At 40.0% G+C, this 26862-nt stretch overlaps 1 protein-coding gene across 3 annotated transcripts in view; it reads right to left on the bottom strand.

Moving 5' to 3' along the window:
- Positions 1-1450: 1450 nt before the first annotated feature.
- The window catches only part of luzp2 (leucine zipper protein 2), a 281322-nt gene continuing 255910 nt past the window's right edge, over positions 1451-26862 (bottom strand). For all 3 annotated transcript variants that reach the window (XM_034680633.1, XM_034680635.1, XM_034680632.1), the window contains 5 exons: positions 26353-26427; positions 25163-25330; positions 12172-12276; positions 9471-9545; positions 1451-2384 (listed from right to left, as the gene is read on the bottom strand). In XM_034680633.1, coding sequence (XP_034536524.1) covers positions 2277-2384; positions 9471-9545; positions 12172-12276; positions 25163-25330; positions 26353-26427 — 531 coding nt within the window. In that variant the 3' untranslated portion in view covers positions 1451-2276. The remainder of the gene's footprint in view (positions 2385-9470; positions 9546-12171; positions 12277-25162; positions 25331-26352; positions 26428-26862) is intronic.

Here is a 26862-nt window from a genome sequence, read left to right as displayed (position 1 = left end):
CAAGACAACCCTTATACAGCCTCTCTGGATCCTGGAGAGAGCATTCTTCAAATTTTGTGATGCTTTCTGGGGAACATGATTCATCAAGTTATTTACAAGGAATACCCCAAAGATTTGTGCGAAAGGATGATAACAATATGTAACAACCTTATTCTACTGACTGCACACGAATAACATCTAAGTTAAAAGGCTACATTCAGAGCAAGCACCCCATGTACACAGGCTATAGACTTTATCACAACTGTTGCTGGTTAAATTCCTGGCCTCGACCTTTTGCTCCATGCCATCCCCTGCATTTCTTCTTCCCATTTTTCCATCTCTCTTCAGCTGTTCTATTTAATAAAAGCAAAAAAGCCCCCAAAACATTTTAAAAAGGCTGCATTTGGCTGGTCTGAACCTTATACAGTAGTGCGTTGTGGATCAGTAGTGTTTAAAATAAGACTGAATTAAACCATAAAATGTATACTCTGTGAAATGGCTGTTATTTAATCATTTCTTCCATTTGTGCATGAAGAGTCAAAGTCATCCAGTTAACAGGATATATAGAAGTACAAAACCCTCCTCAGTTTGACCTTGTTGTGGAAAATTCCTCCGTTGAGTCTTCTTTAGGTATGACCTCAGACGTCAATGTTGTTGACTGTAAAAGATGGACAACATGGCAGCTCAACAAAAGTGATGCCAAAATATTAAACTCCCCCTACTGACCGGCTGCATGAATACATGTTCAAATATGGTTTCTGTTTTTAAAGTTTGGTCTTATCACACTGATTTATGCTGTTGCTCCTATTTTGTTATGTTTTGTTTTGTAGTGTCTTGTAAGTCTGTACGGACTGTGCACCTTTTCAGTGTATTGCACGATGAATACTAAACAAAACAAAACAAAACAAATCAAATCAAATCTAAACTAAACTAAACTAAACTATGTCTGAGTATTAATGCTTTATAACTGAATTTTAGTAACATGACTGACAGCTCTGTTGTCAGCCCCCGCACTGCTGTGTGCACCAGCTTAACACTGTCAAGGAGGACATTAACACAAGGGTCATTCACCTTTCCATAGCTGTTTCTGCTTCAAACAGCTAACCTACACTATGATCTGTACTGACCTGAGTAAATGTTTACCCTATTATTGTTAAGTTCAATGTGTTCTTTTGGTTTGCTGAAGGGGCAAGACTTTCACACCAACCAGCTGATCCTCACTGCAGCTTCCAGCTCCAAATGACACCAGCAGCACAGTGTGTGAGAACCCGCTGAGGAGGGGGTTATTTTGACTTCACTTTAGTGCAACAAGAGAAGATGGAGAAGCATCATACTTTTAAACAGTCACTGGTCAGTGCCACCTTTATCACTTCTTCTTGTGCAACGTTATTCATATTCACGAGCCACATGTTTTGATTACAAGTTGCACTGAGCGACCTTTTCGTCCATTGATCACAAACATATTCACTCATTTCTTTCCCACAAAGAACCATTTATTCTTGACACATTTACTGAAAATTACAGTTTATTGAAAGGACACAGAAAGGTCAGAGAACACAGATACATGTAGCTAGGAGTTACTACTCAGTGCATGGCACATTCTCAGGGAGACGACCCATTGTGAGTCTTTGGCTCTTTGCCTCAGGAGTGTTAAAGGCAGAAAGAGTGCTGAAATATTAAATGTTGAACAGTTGGCCAGCCAACTTGAGCCTCTATATTTCAAAACGTGGAGGAGTAAATTAACCTTGCTACAATGAGTGACAAACAATAGTCTAAGTTGGGTAGTAGAAGTAGTAGTAGTAGTAGTAGTAGTAAGTAGTAGAAGGAGTACTTTTTTATTTGTCAATTGATATACTTATCACAGGATACAGTGTCAGACCTCACCAGTGCAAAGGGATTTTTCTAGAAAGATCACACATTTAGAAAGCGGTGTCCTCACTCAAAATAAAACTCAGATAAGTAAACAACAAATGAACAATCATGAAACAAGTTACCAGTGCCATTGCTACCTTTTAAAAAAGAAATTTCTAGAATGCATGCCATTTTACTATGGAAGTTTTCAGATGACAGTTGTTGACAATTCCAGTGTCTCAGCTTTCGGAAACAATGCAGATTCGAGTTTGTGTAGCTGTGTGTGTGTATGCGTGTGCATGTGTAAATGTCTGAGAATATGTCTGTGTCAGTGTATGTGTGTTAGAGCGCACATATGTTTTTTGTGAGAGTGCGCCAGTGTGTGCTCTTAGAAAGATCCTCCAGGCGATGCAGGGGCTCTGCATTTTGGATGATCTGCCGTCCTCTCAGTCGTCTTTATGCGGCTTTGTCTTTCTGCTGCTGTCTCCCCCTTCCTCCTTGCTGTCGTTTGAGAGCTTTGTGTTGAGTTCTGCAGTCTGATTTTGGATCCTTTGCTGTTAGGTTTAAAAGATAAAGAATCATAATCAGCAAGACTGACACAGTAATGTTCCATAGGAGATGTGGCAGTTTGTAATTCAGGCACAGGAATGCTCCTAAATATCTGAGGGATGCATACAAAGGAGAGGAATGTATTTTTTGCTCTAAGACAATTTAACTTGTTTGGCTCCTGGCAATTATAATTAGACAATTCCTGATTCCTTTATCAGTCATGGTTATCTCCACACAACTTTTGTCCCACTGACAGTCTGATACACAGTTCTCTTAAAGTCACCTAACAGGATGACTCAAAAGTTCACCAAAATATCACTTTGTTCTTCTTCATAAACACACATTCAAAAATTAATCATGCATCAAGGCAATCGTCTTAGGTTTGAATTGAGAACCTGCTATACCAAACGTTAAGTGTCTTTTGCCTTTTTAACAAAAGAAGTTATGTTACATGATTTAGTCTCTAGCAGAACACAATGCGTAAAAAAAAATTGTATGAATGCCACAGTGATGAAGTATTAATCATTGATCAAAGCAAAATAAGTGCAACTGATTATACCCCTAATTGCACATGTGACATTGCTGATGATGTTGACTTTCTGTAGAGCTTCCTCTGTAGTCAGGATATATCCAGCCAAATACTATGCTGGAGTTATTTTAAAGGAACTTCATGCAAATGCTTGAGGGCAGTGTGATTTCTATGCTAGTCAGATCGCTGTTTCTGGTCCCTCTTGGAGGAGGTACATGTCAGGCTACATGAGTGGGCTTCTTAGATGGAACAGGGCTACATGGACCTACATCGTAGGCTAAAGGTGGATTTATAATTCTGCGTTTCCCCTACGCAGCAGGGGCTGACGCGGACATGAGAACCACATACTTGTGCGTGGATGTGTCCATGACGCGCAGCAATTTTCCACCGAAACGCTTGAGGGCAGTGTGGTTTCTCTGATAGCCGGTCGCCTGCTTCCGGCCCCGCTACGATCTAAGTTTACTTTTCCACAGAGATTCAGAGCGTGTAATGTTAATCTACAGCTGATGCATGTTGCTGTTTATCATACAGGCATGATTACATGAAGAATAGAGAGGAGGAGATGAAATTCACGGCCGATGTGCGGCCGATGTCCGGGATCCTGGAAGTGCTGTGAATGCGGTAAAGACAAAGTCGCCGAGCAGACCAATCACAGGGCTTGCGGCCCGCGTCAGCTCTACGGGGAGTTACATTTTGCAGGAGGTGCCCGTCAGCTACATGCGTGGGCCTCTGCGTAGGTACAGGAGCTACGCGGACCCCCGACATAGACTACGCTATCGATTCGACGCAGAAGTATAAATCAGCCTTAAGTTGTTGATCGGATGCTGACGCATAAACCCGGCTTAAAAGCGGCATCACAACCTTTGACACAGGCAGCATTCAGCTGTTGAACAAACTCTGATACACTGTCTGAACTTTGCATGCTGCACCTTATTGACCTGGCACTTGATATTCCTCATAAGTTAACATGCAATCCTCAAATGAGTTTTTTTAATGACATTGATTAATGTATATTATGTGCTGTCTTGAATGGCTGTTGATGTCTTGGTGCAAAGCAAATTCCCCAAAGGTCAATAAATGTTTCATTTATTCATATCATCCTAGCTGATAAGAGCAGGCCAGAGCATACCAGACGCAGTGATAGTCCACAGTGTTTCCTTCATCAACAGATGTATTGAAGTATTTGCTGTTCGCTACAGTGGTTTATAATGAAATGTTATGCAGCTCACTGACAAAGAAAAACAGGCGATCTTTACTTTAAGAAACCCGTCATTTTACTGTCCCCACCACTCTGTAACTGTTTGCTCTGACTGTGCCGTCAAGTCTGTGTTTTCATAAACCATCCAGTGTCTGCAAAAATCCATGTAAATGCAGCACATGTGAAGCTTATTTTCTACCCGAGATAATGCTTGTTATCCCACCAAGATAACGGCAGAGGAAGTCAGTCCCCTCCCATTATATGGTGGGTCACTGCCTCCTCAAATGTCTTGGGTCAACACTCTTCATTGTCTTCACTTGATTCTTATATTTGGTTCTTGTCATTCTGTACTGCCGCTGTTGTTACTGTAGGGAGAAAAACTCAAAAAACAAACCTTAAAATTTGAATTGAATTCCAATAAACAGATACCAAATTTCAGAGCAAAACATCATCGCACCACCGGGGAACCACAGAGGAGAAAAAACTAGCTAGCAACCTGGGGCTTCTCTGTGATGGTAGTACAAGGTGCCTTTCATTGGCAGAGTATAGTGGGCAGGAGGGAGTGTGGACCTGGATGAAGAGATTCAGGTAAGCTGGAGCCGGTTGTGTTGCTGTTTTGTAAGCACATGAACAGTGTAGTGACTTGTGCTGTTTTGGGTTTGCTGAAGACCATGTCCTGCTGCTGCTTTCTGGATCATCTGCAGAGGTTTGAATGGTCATGCAGGGAGGCTTGCCAGTGAAGAGTTGCAGTAGTCAATGTGTGATATTACAAGAGCGTGTACCAGGAGCTGTGTTGCATGCTCTGACAGGTAAGGGCTGACCTTCCTGATGTAATATAGAGGGGAGATTGACACGACCGAGCCATCAAGGGCACATGAACCTTAAAGGTCAGTCAGTTGTCAATCATGACACAGAGGCTCTGAATGCATTTAGAGGGCATGGGTTTGGTTTAAGCTGGATATTAATCTGTGGTTGCATGGAGGGACTGCGACTTGTGAGGTTAGCTACAGCAAAACATTTGATATTTTTCATACTTTTGAATACAAAGCAGTGAAAGTTGATTTTCTCTGGCAGGGGGAAATAATGACTGCTGATTAAAAACTATTGAGTTATTGTTTGATGGTAAATATCTCTGTTTGGAGTGGGACGCAACTATACTGTAGACTCCTGCTGGTTTTTATTCTAGCTATCAAAAATATGAATTACTCTTTAGAGTGACTGCAATTAAGTACCTGGTGGGACGGAAAACACTCTCACAGTTTTAGAGGCATCAACTTGAGTCTGTTTTTAGTTCAGCGGCACATTAAACATAATGTAATTGAAGAGAATGTGTGTCCAGGGGATACGTCTTCCTGTTAACCTGCTGTTTTTATAAATTCACTCTAACATTTTTAAAACCAATTATAGAGCTACAATGTATTTCATTAATGATATGCAATCTACTTTGGGTTTCTGAATGCTTTGACTCATTTTGGCAATGACATGTTTAAGCACTGCACACATGCATTAGAAACCAATTCCCCACAGCAAAGCATCTGTTTGTGTTTACCAATGTCACTTTAGAGGATGCCCTCAGGCGCTCTGGCTGCTTGCAAATTATCCAGTTAAACATCACTCAGCGTGGCAGTGGGTTATAGCTCTATCACCTGGCTGGGAGCAACACAAACAGAAAGAGGCAGCATGCAGCTCTACACTTGTCCCACTGCTTTCAAGGGGGCTCAAAATTAAGGTTCATCTTTACCCTTATATCTAACATTGTGTAAATATATTTATATAAAAACTAGTAGATTTGAGTCTGAGTCCTGGTGTTTGATGACTCTGCCTTCCATCTGCAGGCGAACCATGTCTCACTTAATTCACTCTCGTGGCTCCCTGCCAACCTCAGTTGCCGCCCACTTTGATGTGGGCTTGGGATTTTCCTTTTTTGTGTGTATCTTATTTATCGCAGCAAAAACTCCCTTAAGGACATCCAAAAGATTTTGTGAAAAGGTTGATTTTTGGGAAGACTTCAACATCAGCTTTGTCAGTAGCAGCAGCAATATTAATATCAGCTGTCAAGTTGATTTAAGACCCACAAATAACCAATCAGATACTGATTTTGACCTGATTGTGACCGTTGTAGTCTCTGTGTTTTATTTATGGATACAAAGAAAACCACACTGCAACTGATATGGGCTTTTTGAGACGAATAAAAAGCCTGCAGAATTCAACAATTTACTGAGTTTTGAAAAGTATAAAATGAAAAGTTGAAATCATATGTTTAAAAACAATGATAAGTTATATATTTAAACAACAGCACTGCTGCTCAGTGAGTTATTTTATTCTAGCATTTCTTTATTTTTACAGTTTGTATAGTCCGACTTTCATTGTCACCACTTTAATGAATTCAAGACACGTCATGTCACAATCAATACCGATGTCACTCTTTATCAAAGATGCTGTTTCAGAGACTCAAGTGTTAAGCTGTGGTATATTTTTGACTCAAGAACAAACAGAGAATATTTTTACTCTTTAAGAATCTCTATGATTGATGCACCAAATACATGAATTAATGTAAAATGATTAAGCATGCTGTTGGTTTGAAGTATGCTGCCAAGCATACTTTTTAAGACTTAACAATGTGTTTTGTCCTCTGTTGCAGATATTTGATGCTGCTGAAAACTCTCCATGGGGCTCTGTGAAATTGAACTGCAAGACTGTCGATGTGAAGGCCACATCAATAACCTCTTTGTCTGACTGTGGGGGATAATATCCTGTCGCCCTCACCTTAAAAGTGCAGATGAGGCTCCATTTTATTTAAATGCTTCTCTGTGCTGTACAAAAACTCAACAGGTGCAGGTCTGCAAGAACAATCTTTTCTTTCAGGGACATTTGAACAGAAGGGACGATGCCACTCAGGGTCTCAGTCTCAAAAATCGAACAGGAGAACACATAATGAAGGTGGAGCAGTGATGGGAATACAGGCCACTTTAATGCAGATTGATCTGCAGAGACCGAAATGCCAATCATTACTAATCAAATTGTTTACTACAGGGTGAATGGCAAGTGCTGTGCATGAGGGATAGAAGAAAGCAGGGGGGAGGAGAGTCGATTGTAGAATCAGAGATAAGACACAATGAGAAAATTCATCATTAATGAGACACATAAAAAAGTGAATGCAAACTGTGCACAAAGTCATTAGATCAACAGAGAATTTGCAAGTTTGCAGCTGCTTTTAAAAAACAAGTCATTCAAGTAAAAAGTGGAACTTAGACGAAATCCTCTCTGGCTTTGGGACAGACACAAGCACTGTTAAAATATACATTGTTAACACTGATTTTTTTCTCTTATGTATTTTCTGCCTCCCTTGCATCTTGTTTTGATACACAGTACAAACGCCCCGGGAACTGAACTGCTTTTGACTTCAAACACATGTAACACATTATGTCGAACTATTTCACTGCATTGAGTCTTAAGCAGAATACTCTTATCTTGTACTGCTTTGAATCAGTGACACAGTCCCATGTTGTATTTCTTTCAGTTGTCAGAAACTCTCTCTCTCACTGAAAATCTCCATGGCACAAAACAAACCAGTGAAGTCAAATCTGCACCATTTTGTTGAAATCTTGTTTGAAATAATCTCACATTCTTGTGCAAATAGCCTGTGTGTTTCTAAAAATGGATCAATGCCACTTGGAATGCAAGACAGTTGCTCAGTTACAGAGTATTGCACTGTGCTGAAATGAGATGCATTGTTTTTGCTGTACCATCTGCCACCGCCAAACAGGTGTGACTCAATTCAATAATCTGATGAGGAAGACAGTTATGCAGAGGCTTTGGCAGGGCACTGGATATCACACACTATATGTGACACTGGCACACTGAATATTAGGTTTTAGGAGATTGGTTGTTTTTTCTTCGGGATGTGATGCAGGCGTTGCATGTCTTTCTAACAGTCTGTTTCATTTGTGTTGTCTCACATCTTTTATGTTGAACTGTGATGCACACTGGGTTGTCTCTGCAGGTTCTCAGTTGTCACTCTGTTTATAAACGGAGGTCGTTGAACTGGATTTGCTTTTATTTCCATGATGTCTTCTGAAACACGCCTGACATGGAACATCATTTTGACTTTAAAAATAATAAGATTGTGCTGAGTGCCAGTTTATTGTTATAAAAGTCTTTGACCGATGCTTTTGGTTTGTTGAAACTTGCGGGCTGACGGCAAGCTTTTCGTTCAAAACCAGCATTCACAGGATCATTATGTATTTCCGCGTTTAACAGTTGATTAAAGCTTGGATTGGTAGTCAGATTTAGATACACTTTTTGTTATACTGGTTAAAATGATCTTTATGTCCTGATGGCAATCAATACATAATGTGTTCTGAAAAAAGAGCGAAAAAGAGCTGCTATCTACAGCTGGAGTAAACCTGGGAAAAAAACAACCAATCACCGCCTTTAGGGTCCAATTTTTTAAACAAATCAAATTCCGTCCTGCCGTTCTGCCCACCTCCTGCGCCTACATTTTCCCGGCGTGCACTCCCTGTCTCCTGCCTCTGCCTCCCCTGACTCTACTGACTGCCCCTTTGCTCAACCTCAGGCCTGTCCCCTCTGACCCGATGAGGTGAGTCTAAAAAGCTCTCACCACAGGGGCTCTGACAAGCAAAAGAATGAATGACATTTAGTAAGTCCTACAGAAAATGTACATGTATTGTAGCGTCCCTCCGGACGCTGTAGGGATGACGAGACGGTTCGTGAACACATTGAGCTTTAATCACTGGTCACTGTCGGCTGTGATCACGCCAACCAACAAAACAACAATCAATGTTTGAATGAATGAAGAACTTCTCCTCTCTCCCGCTCGCACACGCTACACCTCTCCTGATGCCTTCACTGACTGTCAACACTGTAGGAATTAAGAACGTCTACACTGAACACGTTTAACAAACAGTAGAGTTGTTACAGTATTATATGTGTTATAACTTTTCTCCTGATATCGTGTCACCAGTACAACTGGATAATGCTAGCATGACAGTTGTGAGTACTAACAGCAGCCATGTTTGTTTGTGTTTTTAACTTTCACTATGAGAATGTTTTGGTGAGGACCGGTTTTGAATCAGTCACGATCATATGGTCGTGGGGCGTCGTTTTGGAGGAGCTCCGAGGGGAGGGGAGAGGGGTTAGATGGAGTCCTAAGGAAATGCTCCATTAGAACTCATGCTAGTTTTCCGTGACTACCAACCCTAGCTTTCAGTATAATTTTTACCTCTTGCCACAAACCTTCTAAAACACAACATAATTCATCAAGAATTCACTTTGGTACCGTAGTTACATTTTCAAAATACCTGCATCTGTTTTTGTTTTAAAACAAAACTCAGTGGAGCTCACCTGCTCTGGCTCTGGTCCTTTTTTTCTTTCTTGGGCTGATTCCTCCGTCTGATTCTGGAAGCAGTTGCCCCCAGCCTGCCGGGCAGAGGGAAAATATGTCAGTGCAAAAACAGGGGAGCATGCTGGGAAGTTTAATAATCCTGTTATTTAACAAAAACCATCCTGCTTTCTGTTAACAGTCAAATATACAACTCAGTGTAACTCTCTCGTGGAAAATATAAAAGTAGGTTAGGGAGCTGTTAATTGTCTAGTCTGAAACCTAAGTGGTTGATACTGATGTTTTTTTCTTTTCTGACCTTGTCCTGTACATTGGTGAGTAGTATTTTCAGCAGAAAAATTATACTAATAAAAATACTTCTTCCTTCTCTCAACAGTCAAATGTATCACTTTTTTCACAATAGCTGTCAATTTGGGCTCAAGCAGCATTGTGTCAGTCTCATGTGACCTGGCAGTTGCTTGCATTGAATCCTTTATTTATAGAAATAATCCCCCTGCTTCTGGAGAGTCACAGTTGCTTTTGTAGGTCACATAGAGGAGTCAATACTAATTTCAGTCTGATTCAAATCCAGCTGGAAACTGCTCACAGGAGCTTTCAGTGCGACGTCTGTCAATGTAAAGGAAATCATCTGTTGCATTTTGCATCGCAGCAAAATGATTGTATTTCATACCCAAACTGTAGCAACGTCTACCTGCCATCAACACTCACACAAAATACGCCTTCTCATTTCCTCTCAGCTTTGAGGAAAGGAAAACAGGAGGGTTGATGTGCTAATGTTCACCAGCAAACACAATATCTGAGTCTCTGCTTCAAATACGTCTCCTCTTATCTGTATCAGAATGTTTCTCTCTCTGGCTGCAGGATTTTTACAACCCAGCCAGAATTATAAAATCAATTTTGGGACACCAGCGAACATTGTTTTTGGCACAATTTCATTAAAGAACAATCTCTTGGACACGCTTTCCACAGAGGGTAATTTCCTCTCTGGGTGGCATCCCTCCATACTCCTCTGTCTGCAGCGCTCTATCACTTTAGATCTGTAATAGTTCTTGATAGCCACTTGTCAGAAATCCTTATGGACCCTGTTTCGCTTCCCGTGCTTTCTTCACATCCTCTTACTTCTGACAGGCTTGGAGATACTCATTCTCAGCCTCGCTCATAACTGACTGCTCACGGTTGTCTGGATCTCAGAGAACTCAGTGACTATTAGGTACCTTCACAATAATCAGAATAGCAGAGGTCAGACACTCATTCCCTTTTTCCTTCCTCAATAACAACTTTCAAAGTACCAGGGAGACGCTCAGCTCCCTCTAATGTTCCAATGAAGACATTCAGTGAAAAACTGTGTTTACACTGAGTGAAAAGGTCTTTGGAGAGAGTGTGAAAGAGCACTGAAACGACAGTACTCCTGGGAAACATCAACAATCTATTTGGTATAAGCTGCAAACACAATTTCTATATATTGCAATGATTCCAAAAATATGTTTTCTAGTTAATTTCAAACACATGTTTTAATAGACCGGACTGAGCTCTTAAAGTAGCTTGTTTGTGGCTGAACAACAGTCCGAGGCCCAAAAATAGTCAGCAATAAAACAACTTGTAATTAACCTAAAATTCGATATTTAGCAATTCTAGTTTATTGCTGTTTGGCTATAAAAGACTCCAAAGCTGTCAAGAACAATACATGTTCTTCTAGATCTTAGTTTCATTTAAGAAATGTATTTTTAATAAAGTCAGTTGCTAATCTCAACTAATTTGTCACCTGTTATTCATAAAAGCATGCATCCCAAAGTGCTTCAATGAGTAACAACATGTGCAGAAATTAACTGCAAAACATGACATAATAATAACAACAACAAGAGGGTATGAAATAACTTTAAATGTTTTTTTCAATCAACACGATGAGAAAATGAATATGTATCAATAAAAGAAATTAAAATCAGTGAAAGTTGAATAGAAAAAATTGAAACTCTTTACCAGCTCCACAACAACTATCATATAATTCATATTTTGTTTGCATATCCTCATTTAGTCTCTGCCTAAAATATCGGCCCTTATCTATGACTTCTTGAAATATATTTTTACTTGTGCTACCTCCCAAAACCCAAAGGTAGCGTAAAATTCAGTATATAAGTCACATGGGTATATAAGATGTAGGTTTTCACTTCTATTGAGTTCAGCAATGTGCAGAAGTGTATAGAACTAGCACGCCTGCCATCCTGCCAGCGACCTGTACAGATGCTGAGCTCAGCCAACTGCCTGCTACTTGTGCTGTGTAGACTTGTGCCACCCACCTCCACAGCTCACTGAGGAGTCTTTTCAATGTATAAGCACTCCACCAGGTTTATTCACTTCATGGTATAGACCACCGTTAAATTGATGATTATGACCTACTGCTGTTCTGCCAGAGTGGTCCACCTTGTTTCACATTTTTCCCTGATGATTTACTTGATTGAATGCCAAATTGTCTGTGCATCAATTTATTGTTAATCTATTGATGGACTTGTTTTTTTGTAGTGGGGAGAGAGATGAATAAAACAAAGTTTTTCCGATTAAGACCCAAATGGAGACACTTGGAGTCAGAGTGGCTTGTCTTATTTCTGATGAGGGACTCGAGCATGAATTCAGTGAACAGATGAACCTTGTGGTGAGGGGCCCTCGGGTCACACAGGCCATTTCAGTTTAATTACTCTAAAGACTCACCTTTTCCATCTGGCAGTCTTTAACTCCGCCACTTTCTCTCCTCATCTCTCCGATGTTTGCTGCTGATTTATTGTCTGTGACGATTCTCTGAACTTTAGAGATATCCTGTCGGGAAAAAAAAGAGAGAAAACATTTCAACTGGGGGTTAAAAATTAAATGTGCAAATAGCTTGCTGATGCAGAAGAGGCTCTGGGGTTCTTAAAAAGTAAACAGATCAGACTCAAATGTTGATAGCTGATTAATTTTGAATTGTTAATTTGAACTAATTCTGCTTGTTTATTGTAGTAAATAAATCATGGCTGGATCATCTGTTTCTGCCCTTTCTGCTACCTTTCATGAAACAGAGCTGACAAACTTACAGAATTATTGAAACACTTTTGCACAGAGATTTCATTAGAATAATAAGTAGTATCATACAGATGAATTCAGATAATACAAGAGCATGAGGGGAACTCAGCAATATTCATCACATTTTCATTTTAATGCATATTTTTCAACAAATAGTTCTTCTAGTTTGAACCACTGCACCACTCAACAACAACTACAATTGTTTCTGTTCATTTTTGAGTTATTGTCATATAAATCTCTAAAGCCAAACTAGGGCTGTGTTGCTGTAGGCAAAGCTTTTCGTCAGGGCCTGTATCCACGAACAGCATTTTTTTTTTGCACTGGAAACTCCTGTTTTCGACACAAAACAAATGCAGGTCAGCTTAATTTGTTAATTTTATGTTCTCCATTGAAATTAAATACTGGGCATAAAGAGCAACTTAAAACAGACCTAACGGTTGGTCATTGGCCTGAAAAGACTTTCACAACATAGCAACATCAAGCCTCAGGGGAAAAACCCTCTGAAATCCAAGTTGTGGCAGCTGCAAGCGCAAAAGACAGTGTCAGTGGACACAGGCCCTTGCTATATGGTGGCACTGACAAGCTAACGTGTTCATAGAACCACAATTAAGTCCTTATGTAATACAGGTAACATGTTTACTCGATGTGTAGAGAATGATATTCAAACATATGCAAATAGCACAGTACACCAAGTACATGTGAGACTGATGAAAATTCCTTTGATTTTCATATTTCTTATGATTGCTTCCAACAAGGCGAGGAATATTGGCTCTCAAAAATACTGTGCAAATGTTGAGATAGCCAGGAGTTTTGTAAGCAAGGAACAAACAAAAATGGAAGACCAGCATGCATTTGATACATTTCTAGATCCCATCATCTTTGTCTGATGCTCTTTTTCAAGGTCTCATTCTGTCATGCTCTAAAGCAGCATGCAACTGAACTCTTGATCTCTTGATGAGCATACACAGATCAGCTCTGACTGAAATGTGAGCACAATTCTGGAAGGGCAGGTCTGGGATTTACTGCTGTGAGACCTGCGTGTGATGGACAATGATGCTTCAGTGGAGTAAGCCCCTGCAAAAAAAGCTAAAGCAGTGTCAAGGTGATATGGAGGAAAACAAGATGGACAGTCAGAGATGAAAAGTACTCTCCGGAGGATTGTGAGGCAATCTATATCAGTACCACCCGGAATGTCGTCTGTATGATAAAACATGACTCTTCTAAGGTTGTTGTGCTCTGAATCGGTGTTGTAAGAAACGCTCTGTTCCAAAGGATAAAAAATAGAGAATAAAAAAACTACAGATTTCAGGGAGATTATATGTCAGGATTCTGTCAGTACTAACTTTCACATCAGTGGCAGCTGGATCGTTTTAGTCTGTGGTTGGAGTCACATGCCAAATTATGTACCTAAAACATGGTAAAGGTATAAACACAGGCATTGCACCAGTTCACCAATGTTATCAACTTAGAATGCCTTTATTTGTATCTGTTACACTGAAAGACTATTAGTATTTGTGGTAAGTGACTGAAGTGTTGAGTAACAGTAAAGATGGCCATGATATGGGTCAGATACTGCTGTGTCTCACAGTAGTATGTGACCCATATCATGGCCATCTCTACTGCACATTTACGCACGAGACACAGCACAATAGCTTCATTGACAATTTAATACCCCTGACATTCTGATTGGATCAGTCAGCATCTAATGTTAATCCAAAATCCAAAATTCACACCCACAAAGTCAGTCAATGTACATATGGTCAATAGTTTGGATAAATATAATATAAATAAGCCACTGTCCTTGTAAAAAATTATAATATTAATAATGCAGACTCGACTCAGACTTGAACACTGAGGACTCAAGACTGGACTCAGACTTGAGTTTTGGTGGACTTGACTACAACACCAACTGGATTACAAAACTTCTGTTGCAGGCAAGTGGTAAGAGTTTTCAAAGGGCCATCGCAGTATGTGTGAATATAAGGTCTGGTCTTTCTGTTTGAACCCTGCTAACATCAATTACCTTCACTATCTTAGCCGTTTACATGTAATATAGATTCATAGAAGAAAAATGACATTTCCGAGCAGTGGCTGACATTAAGAAATTAACCCTTGTAACACACTTTTGGGAAAAGACCATGGGAAATAAGGTCACTGCTGTGTACAATTTGAGAGTTACACAACTTAAGGCTGATTTATACTTCTGCGTCGCCCTACGCAGCAGGGGCTGACGCGGACATGAGCCCCTCATACTTCTGCGTCGGTGTGTCTGTGTCGCGCAGCAATTCTCCGCCGAAACGCCTGAGGGCAGTGCGGTCTCTCTGATAGCCGGTCGCCTGCTTCCGGTCCCGCTACGATCTCTGTTTACTTTTCCACATCGATTCAGAGCGTGTTATGTTAATCTACAGCTGATACATGTTGCTGTTTATCATACAGACATGATTACATGAAGAATAGAGAGGAGGAGATGAAATACACGGCCGATGTGTGGCCGATGTCCGGGACCCCGGAAGTGCTGTGAATGCGGGAAAGACAAAGCCGTCGAGCGGACCAATCACAGAGCTTGCGGTCCGCGTCGGCTCTACGCGTAGTTACATTTTGGAGGAGGTGCACGTCAGCTACGTGCGTAGGCCTCTGCGTAGGTACGGGAGCTACGCGGACCTACGGCGTAGGTTACGCCGTCGATTCGACGCAGAAGTATAAATCAGCCTTTACCCATAGGTTTCCATTCAGACTAAAGAACATAAAGTTTTCTGTTATTTAAATGGAAACAGTAGCAGAGTAACCTTTGGTCAGATTTTGTGTCATGGCCCTTTGAAGAGTCATGTAAATAGATACGGTTGATACCAACATTTCTCCATATCAACTGAATCCTTTGGCAATATTTTCTCTCTGATTTAGTACATAAATATGGAAAATAACTGAAGTTAGAGGACATTATTTGCCTGCAGACTCTCAAACACTTTATTTCTGATGAAACTTTTTCCATAACTGACCCTGAGCACACAAAGTGCCATCTTGGCCCTCTTGCATAAAGATTGTTGACATTATTTGGGGTCAACTCAACTTTTTCACCCTCACTGACTTTTCAACAACTCACAACTCCAGCAGAAGGTCAAGGGAACGTCAGAGTCTTTATGTGAAACAATTTGAAAAAGCTTACAGTGGTGCAAATCTATGTCAGTGGCTTGAGTGGGTGTCAAGACAAAATTCAACACCATGAAGGCTAGCCTGTCAATTGACCTGCGTCCTTAATATTTTGACATTTACAGACAGTATGGAGACTGTGCATCTTTGACACTTACAATCATGTCTATTTAATAGACTTTCACATAACACCGTCACTCCATATTCACTTCACACCTACACTCTTTTTAAACAGCCTGTTAGGTATACTTAGACCACATACATTTTTCAGTTGTCTGCAACACATTGTTATGTGAGTACTGAACAGAGAAGTATGGACCAAGTTTTTACAGCTGACATCTCTCAGAAAATACCTCTGTCTGTTTGTCCTCTTCACAGGGGCTACTACACGGTACCTTCCTTAACTGGGTCACAAGTGGCCTCCTGAGAGCACAAAGCAAGATGGTTTCAAGATGAACACAAGCAATTTTAGCCTGTTACTGTCAACCTCCCTTCTTGCCCTGTCAGCGTGACAACATTTTTTAGGCTGCTTCAGTGGAACTGGCTTTGCTTATGGAAGTGACCACCTTTTGGGGGGGAAGATTTAATGCATTATTTCTTATCTCTGACAGCATATCTTAGAATCTGCAGGAGAAGGATGTTAAAGTGTTTGCCAGTCATCCTCTAGTTGAATCTTGGTTGAGTGCTCAGACTGACACAATCTATTCTTATGAAGTAATATTATTTTAATTTTAAACTGCTTTTAAAAAATAAGATAAAAACCACTAGAGACCCGAATCTACAAAATATTTCATCCTAACTTATTGACACAACAGTTTGCCTATTTAATGTGCTAAAAACTACTTTTAATCCAAATTCTAAATCCTGTCATTTGAGTTTCCTGAAATGTTCCTAATACCTGAAATCAACTGGGCGTGGTATGAAGATATTTATCACAAGATTTCTGCAATTAATTTCACAAACCAGCATTTAGTGGCTGCCAGCTGCAGGAGTTAGCTGCTGCCTGTTTTCTGCAAAGCTTGATTCAAACCATCATGATCAATTTTCAGCAGCAAGTAGTGTTCAGTGGCAGGGAGTGTTTCTTTATTATCGCATTTAGTCAGTATTAATAAAATACTGTGTAAAATAGTTGATTCCTATTGGTCAAAAACCCAATAACAATGGTAAGTAATTTTCAACATTAAAAGCAACGCCAGGGTCGATCTGATCACATTTGTCATTCAAAGTCAACTAGGGGTTAAAGGGCATACGGCAACATTTCCTCTCTTCCTGTTGACACTGTGGCAAAAAAACTGCGTCCGCCTCAGTCTGGTCTTGGGACAGTTATTTGGCACAGTTGTGAGAGCGGCCTGAGGACATACTGGACCCTAACCATCTCTGATAAAGAAAAGTGGCCAATCCAGGCATTGGCAACAGAGCTGGTGAGAGCATATCTAAGTTGACAGTCACTACAAAGTAACTTAAACCATGATTCTAGAGACATTTTTAGAGATTGTGACATTTGCTTATTAATGTTTAAAGGTCTGCAAAGCTCTGAGAAGGAGAGCTGGGTGAGGACAGAAATGCCAACATAGACATTCCTGCATAAGTCTTGTTCACCTTGTGTAACGTTACCTTCAATGGGGATAGTTTAATGTGAATAAAGCAAATAAGCAGACTAATGCCCCACAGGGAGGCTTATAGGAATCTGCTGTGGTAAGAGTTACTGACCATGGAATCTGAGGTACTAGTTTAATAGCTGGATAGATAAATAATTTTCAAATCAACATTGTGTGTCCAACTGTTTATTTCTTTAGTCAAGTAGGTAATACGTGACATAAAAAAATGTTAATGTAAAGGTGGCTACGCAATTCAAATTCCAACTAGGTGAAAAGGACCCTGATTAAAGTGTAGGGGTCTTGTCTCACTCTGAAAGTAATCTAATTAGCATCTGCACCCGTTCACTAGACAATCTTTACTCAAGCATTACCTTAGGAAAAATAGGGGCATCTCAGGTAACATTGCATGTGGATGCTAAATGCTAGTAGATAGTCCAGCTTTTTGTAACTAACCATTCAATGACCTGAGGAATAAATGATGAATGAACATTTTCAGATGGCAGGGCAGATGACTCAAACTTCATTTTTGGCGCTGCAGAATCGTGATTTGCTGCATAGGTGCAGTGTTGAAATGGTGTAAAAAGCAAAATGAGCATTTTTATGATTCAATTTTATGGATGCCTAATGGAATTCTTAACTTTGATACCTTTCATTCGTAGTATTTCAATCCAAAGTTACAAACAACACGGTATTTAAGGATTACTTTGAAAGAAGGAGCCCTATTAGAAACCAATGAGTGAACAAACCCCTCAGCAGTGTTGGGCACATTTGTTGCATGAAGCACACTGTTGTCCCTCTGTCCAACTTCAGCTGATAATATCTTGCATTCACTTTTTTGCACTGTCAACTCCCCATTACCAGCTCCCTGTGTGGCAGGATGAGTATCCCGTCGATTTATACGGACAAGGAAACAATCATAAAAGTAAATAGCAAGTGCTGAGAGCAGGGCAATGAAATGCCGGCTTCTTCCTCCGGCACAGTGCTCCCAGCATCCCAGACATCATCTCCCATTACTCTGATGAAAATTGCATGCTATCGGACCACAAGCCTTGGCTCTCTCCCTGAGACTGTTAAATATGAAGCAACTTCCACTCCAATCTTGCTGATCTCGGCATCCTCACACTAATGAATCTTTCACCAGCAACAGCAGAGCTTTGTGTGACTGTGTGTGTGTGTCTATTAGCGTAAATGTGTGTGTGAGAGGCAAGGTCTGGGAGAGTCTTATCTGTAGCATCTACCCGGGCCTAAGGCCCATTATGTGAAGTAAAACTCAGAGTGTGTCAGTGAGTGCTTGAACAAACATCCCTGCACTTACCCACTCTGGATTTCCAAAACACAAAGCAGATTTCAGTCCAGAGGCCGATCTACTGAAGGTTTGCGTGTATAAAAAAATGTCCAAACTTGATAGCGTGCGTTGATGTACTAACAGGGAGCATTGAGGATTGCATCTGTCAAATGAGCAAAATAGCACGCGCAATCCATTTATCGTGTTTGCCTTCATGAATATGCAGAACACATGCAGATTATCAGAACGCGCAAAACACTGGGAGGAGGAGATGTAAATGTTAGCCCCTGCAATGTGATTTATCAAACCTGCTACGGCTTGCGGCTGGTGTTTTTGCGTCTATATTTAGAACGTTTGAAAGGCAGGTGCAAACTGGGCAGTCCGCACCACTTTTGCACCTGTTATTAATTGCGCACGCAATCATAGTAGATCACCTTCAACACGCCCCTAAATAGCACGTGCAATTGTTTCGTTTGCAAGCACAATAGAGCGCACTTTATATGGGATCTTAGTAGCCCAAAGTGTACTCAGAAAACCGAAATGGATCTTTTAAAACCATGTTGGTGTTAAAGTTTTCCCCCATAGCTTCCTCCATTTCCCCTCTCACATTGGTGGTATCGCCATTGTGCCCCACTGTGTGTAAGAATAATTACCCTCTGATTACCAAAAACAATTAGCATATAATTAGCCATGCATTTTCTGAAATATGAATATGTTTAACTGATACACTGTTGTTTACTGCATTGCCTTTAAGGAGTTTGTACCCCCCTTGAACTCTTCCATATGTTGTTGCAAATTAAAATTGATTTTATTGGGGTTGTATGCATAAATAAAACTATGAAAAGCTAACTAGAAGGTCAGAAACAGCCAGTTGCTTCAGGTTAAACTTGGGCATCCAACAGATGTTGACTTTTTTAAATGCTTTTTTATTCATCAAAAGTTGAAATACTCCAAAAGTCTCTCTGAATGATGGGCTGAGGAGGATGGTATCACTGTACAATGTGGAAAGTCCAGCCATATATAGACAACATACAATTATACGGTATGTATATGGAATAAGATCAAAAGATAATAATCATAGACACATTGACTGACATATTAAAACAAAAAGCATTGAAAAATCATTCGTGTTAAAGAGTACAAGTGTCAGTCTGTCAAGATGTCTAAGAAGCTGGAAGTCTAATTTCAGAGAGGATGATTCATGCTAACCATCCAGTTCTAGCTGGGACACCCTGTGTTTCACCAAATCGGTTTTTCCCCTGCAGAACGCCCTGGTCTCATATATTGACATCACATCTCTGTAATCACTAGACGACACATCACTGATCCTAGATCAGATCTGACACAGCTAGTAGCCCAACATGCAATGATCATGTCCATCAAGTGACACCTGTCATCCAGTCACAGCCCCTCTCATGTGCATCAGATCCACCTACAGCCTCGAATCTTGCCTCTTCATGGATGGTGTTGTTTGGTTGGCTTCTGGTGCACAAGTGTGAATAAAACTATTGATAAACTGGCAAAAAGAAAGAACATCACAGCTACAACAAGCAGTGGGAAGCAAAGAGGAATTTGGGAAAAGCCAATTAGTGGCAACTCAACGAAAGCCCTCTGCTCTTTATACCACTGGATATAGGCCAATTGTCCACAGAGATGAGCATGACCTACCACGGCATGCTATCTGCCATCCATTCATAGGTTTATTAGCGTGCTCCTCAAAGTGGAGTCCAGGGACAGTCTGAGGTCAACAAGGGGTCACAGGGGATCACACGTGAAGAGTGGAATGATTTATTTCCACTTCAATAATTTCATCCTTAAAGAGGTGATTTTATGATCATATTTTAAAAACACATTTTAAGTTAAAATGTTGAAGTCAGAACTAAACATGGGTAAGGTTTCCAATTGATGGCTTTTATTCTTATTGCATTAATTTTTTTTTATTACTTTGATCTTTTTTTATTTCTTTCATTGTTTATGTTTGTTTAATGCTTTATTTCATTTTATAGTTTTTTACTTCTCTTTAATTGACTTTATGCCCTCACTGTATTTTATTGCTTCTACTTATTTACTGCTCTTATCTGTTTTTACCACTTTCATCTCTTTTAATGCTTTTATCTGCCTCAACAGTTTTTATCTTATTTTATAGCTTCTATCTCGCTCTAATGTTTTTACCTCCTCATCTTACATCATCTGACATCTCTACACCTCTTGGTCTCAGCTCATGTTGTTGTGTTCTTGTGTTACTTGGGTTCTTATGATATTGGGTCAATATGTCAATTTGGCTTTTATTGTTTAGGTTCCTCAGCTGTTGGATACATATGTTATTGTATTTGCATTTCTGGTGATGTAATTTTGATTATTCTATTCTCTGGTTTATTTTGTGTTTGGGGTTCTTGCTTTGTTCTTAGTTACATTTTTGCTTTTATGTCAAAGCACTCTGTAAACCCACATTTTACATGAATAAGATGTTATCATGATTCTAATTATAACTGAGGTGTTTCATGCTGTTAATGAGCATAATGACGAACACTATGTGGCCATCTAAGAGCTCAGTTCTTGACATTTGCCTCTCTGGCAGGGAATTGCACCTTACCCTCTCAGCTGTTGGCTCTCTGGCTCGACTACACACAGCGAGCAGTTCTGTGTTGTTTTTCTACAGCTTCATTTGAGAAAAAATTGGCAGCGATTTAAACGAAATCCGACCCACCTCCACATACTCAGGCAGAGTGGACAGATGGAGCACCCCAGTAATCTTTACAGTGAGGGCGCGCTCAGATTTATCAGACAGCTCGTCAAAGAGTACGACAGCTACGGGAGATAATGGAGCTAGAAACAGCTCACAAATGGAGAGCTACACTTTGTATGCTAATGAAGTGGGGAGTATAAACTACATTAGCATGAAAAAAAAACAACCCACGCCTACTTGGAGTTTCGCTCACTTGTGTTTTCCTTTGTGAGACACTTATTTTAACTCATGTTTGCATTGATTTGCCTCACAGCAATGAAAGGAGGATGACTGGGAAATATATACTTGTTCTAATGGAATAGTGTTACCTGTTTTTCAGCAAAAGCTGTCAAGAGTTTAAATGTAGAGAGAAATAGTCAATTACAGAAAACTGTTTCATGTGATGTAACAGCAGAGGGACAGCGGTGATGCTGGTGGAAATGTTGGAAGTGAAACATAGTGAGAAATAATGAAACGTTAAAATAACACTTCCTCTAAGCAGCATGCCAAATCTGCCAAGCACCATGAAAAAGACGCTGAGTAAATTGTGACTACTTTAAGGACAGAAAAGCCTCTTAAACACAGAATTGCTCACCAGGATCATGGCAGATAAGGAGCTGTGCGGCTGTGGCCGACTTCATGATTACAAAGTGACTGCAGTGACTGCTTTTCAGAAATCAGAACGAACCCGTTCTCTGATTGGGGATGACATGACTGCTTGCTAGAGGGGAAAATAACTGTTGGTATTATGAAGTATATTTTCAAAAAACACAAGTGATGTCTGTATTCTGCTGCATTTCAGCTCTGCTTTGTTTTTTTGGCCTGTTGAGTCACAGAAATACTTGTTTCAAATCACAACAAGAAGATATTGACTGTGTAAAACCTTGACACACATTAGTTTTAAAATGTCAGAGTGTTTCACTGGAAAACAAGAGGCAATATCTACAGTGAAGGTTTAATCCTATTTTTACAACAAATCCACTTGGCAGTCGGCTTATTTTTTTACTCCTAAAAGGGATTAAATCCTGAGCCCTTAGTTGAGTCTATATTGACCTTGACTTTGAAAGGCTCTAAACAAAGGCTGTGTCACATTGAGTTAATAATTTCATAGAGAATAAACTTTAAGTCCAATGTACAAAAAAACTCACATGATGCCCTCAAGCAATAAAGCTTTACTTCTAATACAGAACAATAGAATATGAAGAGTGACATAAATTACTTTGAGTGCTTTGTGATTTTGACATGTTATTATCCTGAACATCCTGGAAATGTGTTTGCCCAACTGTTATATGTGGCAGTAATTATTTGCTGGACTATTTTTCCCATGAGAGTGACACTTAGGGCATCAGATTGACAAATAGGCGCTGGAAAAAAAGAGGTAATAATCGGCTAACACTTAAATTCATATCGCAGACAGTGCATTATGTGATCTGTGATGTGCAGTGGGGTGAATATTTTAGCACCAGGTTATATTCCATGATGTCAGTAAGCTCAGAGTTAAAGTGTGAAATGAATTTCAATCTGAAAGTGTTTGCACAGTAAAAGAGGAGGAAAAAACAGCAGCATGCTTTATCTTATCTGGAAAGTCAGAGTGCATATTCTACCTCACCATTACAGAGGAAAATCCCATATCCTGTCTGCTTTCCATTTTCACTTTCAAAACAAACTTATCTTATTTCCATCCTAAGACACTGGGTCTGATGTTTTCAAACTGAGGTCACCGACAAGCAAATGGACCAGATGTTTTAAAGTAAATTCAATGCTTCAGGCATTTTCCATCCAACACTTTGACATGTAGAGCAGGAGAACTGCAGGTGGAATAAGAATAATGAGGCCTACACTACATTTAGCCTTACCTGTTTTGGGGCACTTCTATTTTGCATACTGGCTCTCTGACACGACCTGCTGTTACACTTAAATTGAAAGGAGCCATCATGATTAATTGGTATTATATAAACCTGTGCGTCTCCTGCTAAGACAAAGCAAAGGTTGTCTGTGAAAAAAGGCCCGTTGGTTACACATATGGAAGCATCAAAGCGCACTAGAAATTGATTTCCACATTTTGTTTTCATTGTTAACCCACAGTCACAGTGAAGCTGCCATGAAAAGCAAAAATGAGTTCCATCTCTGCAATCGACCATGGTGAAAAAAAAACACATGCATGGGTTTACTGTATGAGGAAATAGATCACACCCTAACTAAACTTTTGCTGTTTTGTGTGTATCTCTGCCATGTGTCATTAGTACTTTTTCATATTGGCCTATGACACATCTGCAAGATTCATTATTGCTATCTGTCCCCAAAGTGCGTCTTCAAATGGGAAAAAAGAGTTTTAGGTATGCTAATACTGCAACATGGAAGCTGCTGTAGGAGGATAGGCTTTGTGGGAGCTGGTTTCTTTTTTAAAGCAGATTGAAGGCACTGGAGAGCGATGCATCAGGTTGTAGATGCTGTCAGTGGCTTTCTGTTATGTTACCCAGGATAAGCAGTTTGTAATTGTTTTGTGTTATGTCTGTAACTTTGTTAGTATGTGCTGCTGCGAGGACACTTGTGTAAAAGAGGTTCGTAATCTCAATGATTTATGACCCTTTACACACAGCGAGTGACCACCAAAATTAATCTTTGTGCAGTTTCATTCCAGTTAGCTGGGAATCACATTTTATTCCAAACCTTTTTAGACTCAACTCAAGACATCATCTTAAGTCATGACTTGGCAACAGAATGATGAGTTAAAACATTGTTGTTTTTCAAGTTTTGAAAAATGTGAAACTAGGTCCTTATTAGAACCATTGCTTTGTCAATTTCTGCGCAAGGAGATTAGTTTCTTCTTGCCCTCCACAATGTTACTGCTGCACTGCTTTCTGATCTCTCACAGGACAGCCGAGGGTCGTAATCACAGAACGTGCGTGCCATAATCCCACGTCACAGTAATGCGTTAACTCTGACAGCCCTAACAAAATACATTATTTTGCTCATGCAATAATGTCAAATGATGTTAGATGTTTCTAAAGTACCTGCCTGAAATAGCTAACATGTTGTTAAAAGTTCTTAGGATAAGAATATTCTACATAAAGGGACAGTTCGCTTATTTGAAGGGGGGGTTTTATGAGGTACTTTTCAATAGCTGGCTAGTGAGCTACAAGAGGAATAACATGTACTGCATCTGCAAGTAGTGCGATAACAAACAAGCTTTCTGGTGGCAAAGTAAAGCGCTTATACATTTCTAAGTGGAGTATACACTCAGACTGACATTACTGGGGTTGGATTTTTTTTAAATGAGCTAAATTACATGATAGAGCTGACCCCGTCTGAGGTCGATGCCTGGCTTCCTTTCCAGTTCTACAGCAGCTTTGTAACACACTTACAAGTACCTAATACCACACTTCAAGAACATACGCTATAACTTCAATGTTTCTTTTTCATGCACAAATTGATATGAAAAGTGTTTCAATATAATTGGTATACATATGTGTGCAGTTACAAGGGATATAAAATCAAGATGTCATTTTTCTTACTTTTCTATACATACTGTATGTTAAGTCGTTTTGGGCCACTTCAAAACCAAGTAAAGTACAGCTGGTACAAACTAGTACAAGTACTTACAAAACTGATTGATCTCCTGGTGAACATTACAAACACTTCAGATTATAAAAATGTTCAATATAAATGCTTGTCCATGTGAGGACTTTGCACAGCACTTGTTGAAGCCATATAATAAGACACTGTGTTGTTCAAGGGCAAAACAACCTCTTCAAAAGTACATATGTTGAAGGATGAGAACAACACTTGACGGATTCTTCATGTGCAAAGAGGCTGAGTTCACAATAACCATGGCCCTCTTTTTGATAAACATTGAGTTAGAAAGAAGTGAGCAGAATAATGATTTACCTTGGCATGTGGCTGCTGAAAGGTGACTCTGGAGCTGTTGATGAGTGATGAATATCTGAACAAGTGGGTGGGGGAGGTGGGAAATCTGTGACTGCTGCTGGGCTGGTTGTGCAGGACAGCTGAGAAGCAGATGTGAACTGTGTCCTTCAGCGCCTTCAGCTGAGACTCCTGTCCCCAAACAAGATTACACACACACACACACACACACACACACACACACACACACACACACACACACACACACACACACACACACACACACACACACACACACACACACACACACACAAGAAGATTCGTGAATCCCCCCATTGCCTCATTTTATCCATCCACATGAGAAATTTACTTAGGCATTAAAGCCATCGGAGGCCAGGCTTTAAAGTGACTTTAAAACAGCTGGGAAGCATCGTTAGGTGAGACGTGAAGCGGAACTCACCGGGGTAATAAAGCAGAAGTAATGCTCAAAAGATCATTTACTTTTAATCAATAATAATAAGGGACAGAATGATTGGTTTAATTATCCTGCAGCCTCTGATGCCTCCAAATCTCCTGAGCTGAGTCCCAGAGTCACCTGCTTTCCTAATCAGCACTTTTCTCTCCATGCATTTTTAACTCATCTAACTCGCCTCCAGTGACAGTGTGTCAATAACCACATACAAAAATAACATCTTAACCTCATAAATTAAACCTGCTCCATGCTTTACAACCTGCTGAAGCTAAATATTTGGAAAATATATCCTCAGGGTTGAATATTGCTGAGTACTGGAGTAAGTTTTCCTTAAAACTTAACCTCTATCTGCAAAACTACACTCAATAAAGCAGGAATTACATTTGACTAGTGTTAATATTAAAATGCCTGGTGCAAGAAAAGCCAACTTAGATTAAATTTTCCTTTTAGACATTTCAGGGTACAAATAGATCAGATGAGAGAAACAAGATCAGTTAAAAGTTTTACAACCAACAAATACAGAAAAGTATCTCAAGGGTAACAAGCTTAAGGAGGTGAATTTTTAGGAAAAAAAAACAAGTGCATGTGGTGACATTTCATTATTTGATTGACCAAGCATGCACATCTCTAATCACAACAAATCAGAGTATAATGCAGTGTAAACTGGATCAACATTAGATTATCAGGATGAAACAAAAGCAAATTCACATCAAAAGCATAGTGACCCCGCCCCATTGTTCACCTTATCCAGCGCCGTCTTCTCCAGTTCTTCCTTGGCAACGGTTAACTTATGCTCCAGGTCCATTAACTGCTGTCCCTGCAGGAAGACATGACATTTGAATCAGCTGAGCCCTCTTTGTTCCATGCAGACAGAGCATTTCTTTCTCCCTGCCTCGTCGACCCAGCATCATCAATAACACCAATCTATAGCACAGAGGATTATGACTCTTATTATTTTGCCAATTGTCACTTTTATCCTGACTATTCAAAATCTCCATTATGGCCCTTTCACACACACTAATACACATTGATCGAGCACTAAACCTCATGTACATTGTACGCTCTTAGCACTCAATGATTCTCTTTTCTATAAACAGGAGAGAGCTGGGAACTCATAAAGCCCCATAATCACAGCTGCATAATACTGAATAAAAATCTGATGGAAGAACTCAAATGCTGCCGCAAATAATACCCCTGGTCTGTTGCATGGCACACAGAGACGTGCAGAATCCAGAGATTTAAGGAAGTCAGA

Source organism: Notolabrus celidotus, chromosome 3 (assembly GCF_009762535.1).
Source record: "Notolabrus celidotus isolate fNotCel1 chromosome 3, fNotCel1.pri, whole genome shotgun sequence".
NCBI classification, from domain to species: domain Eukaryota; kingdom Metazoa; phylum Chordata; class Actinopteri; order Labriformes; family Labridae; genus Notolabrus; species Notolabrus celidotus.
Note: the sequence above shows the minus strand (reverse complement) of the source record. Positions and strands in the feature narration are given on the sequence as shown.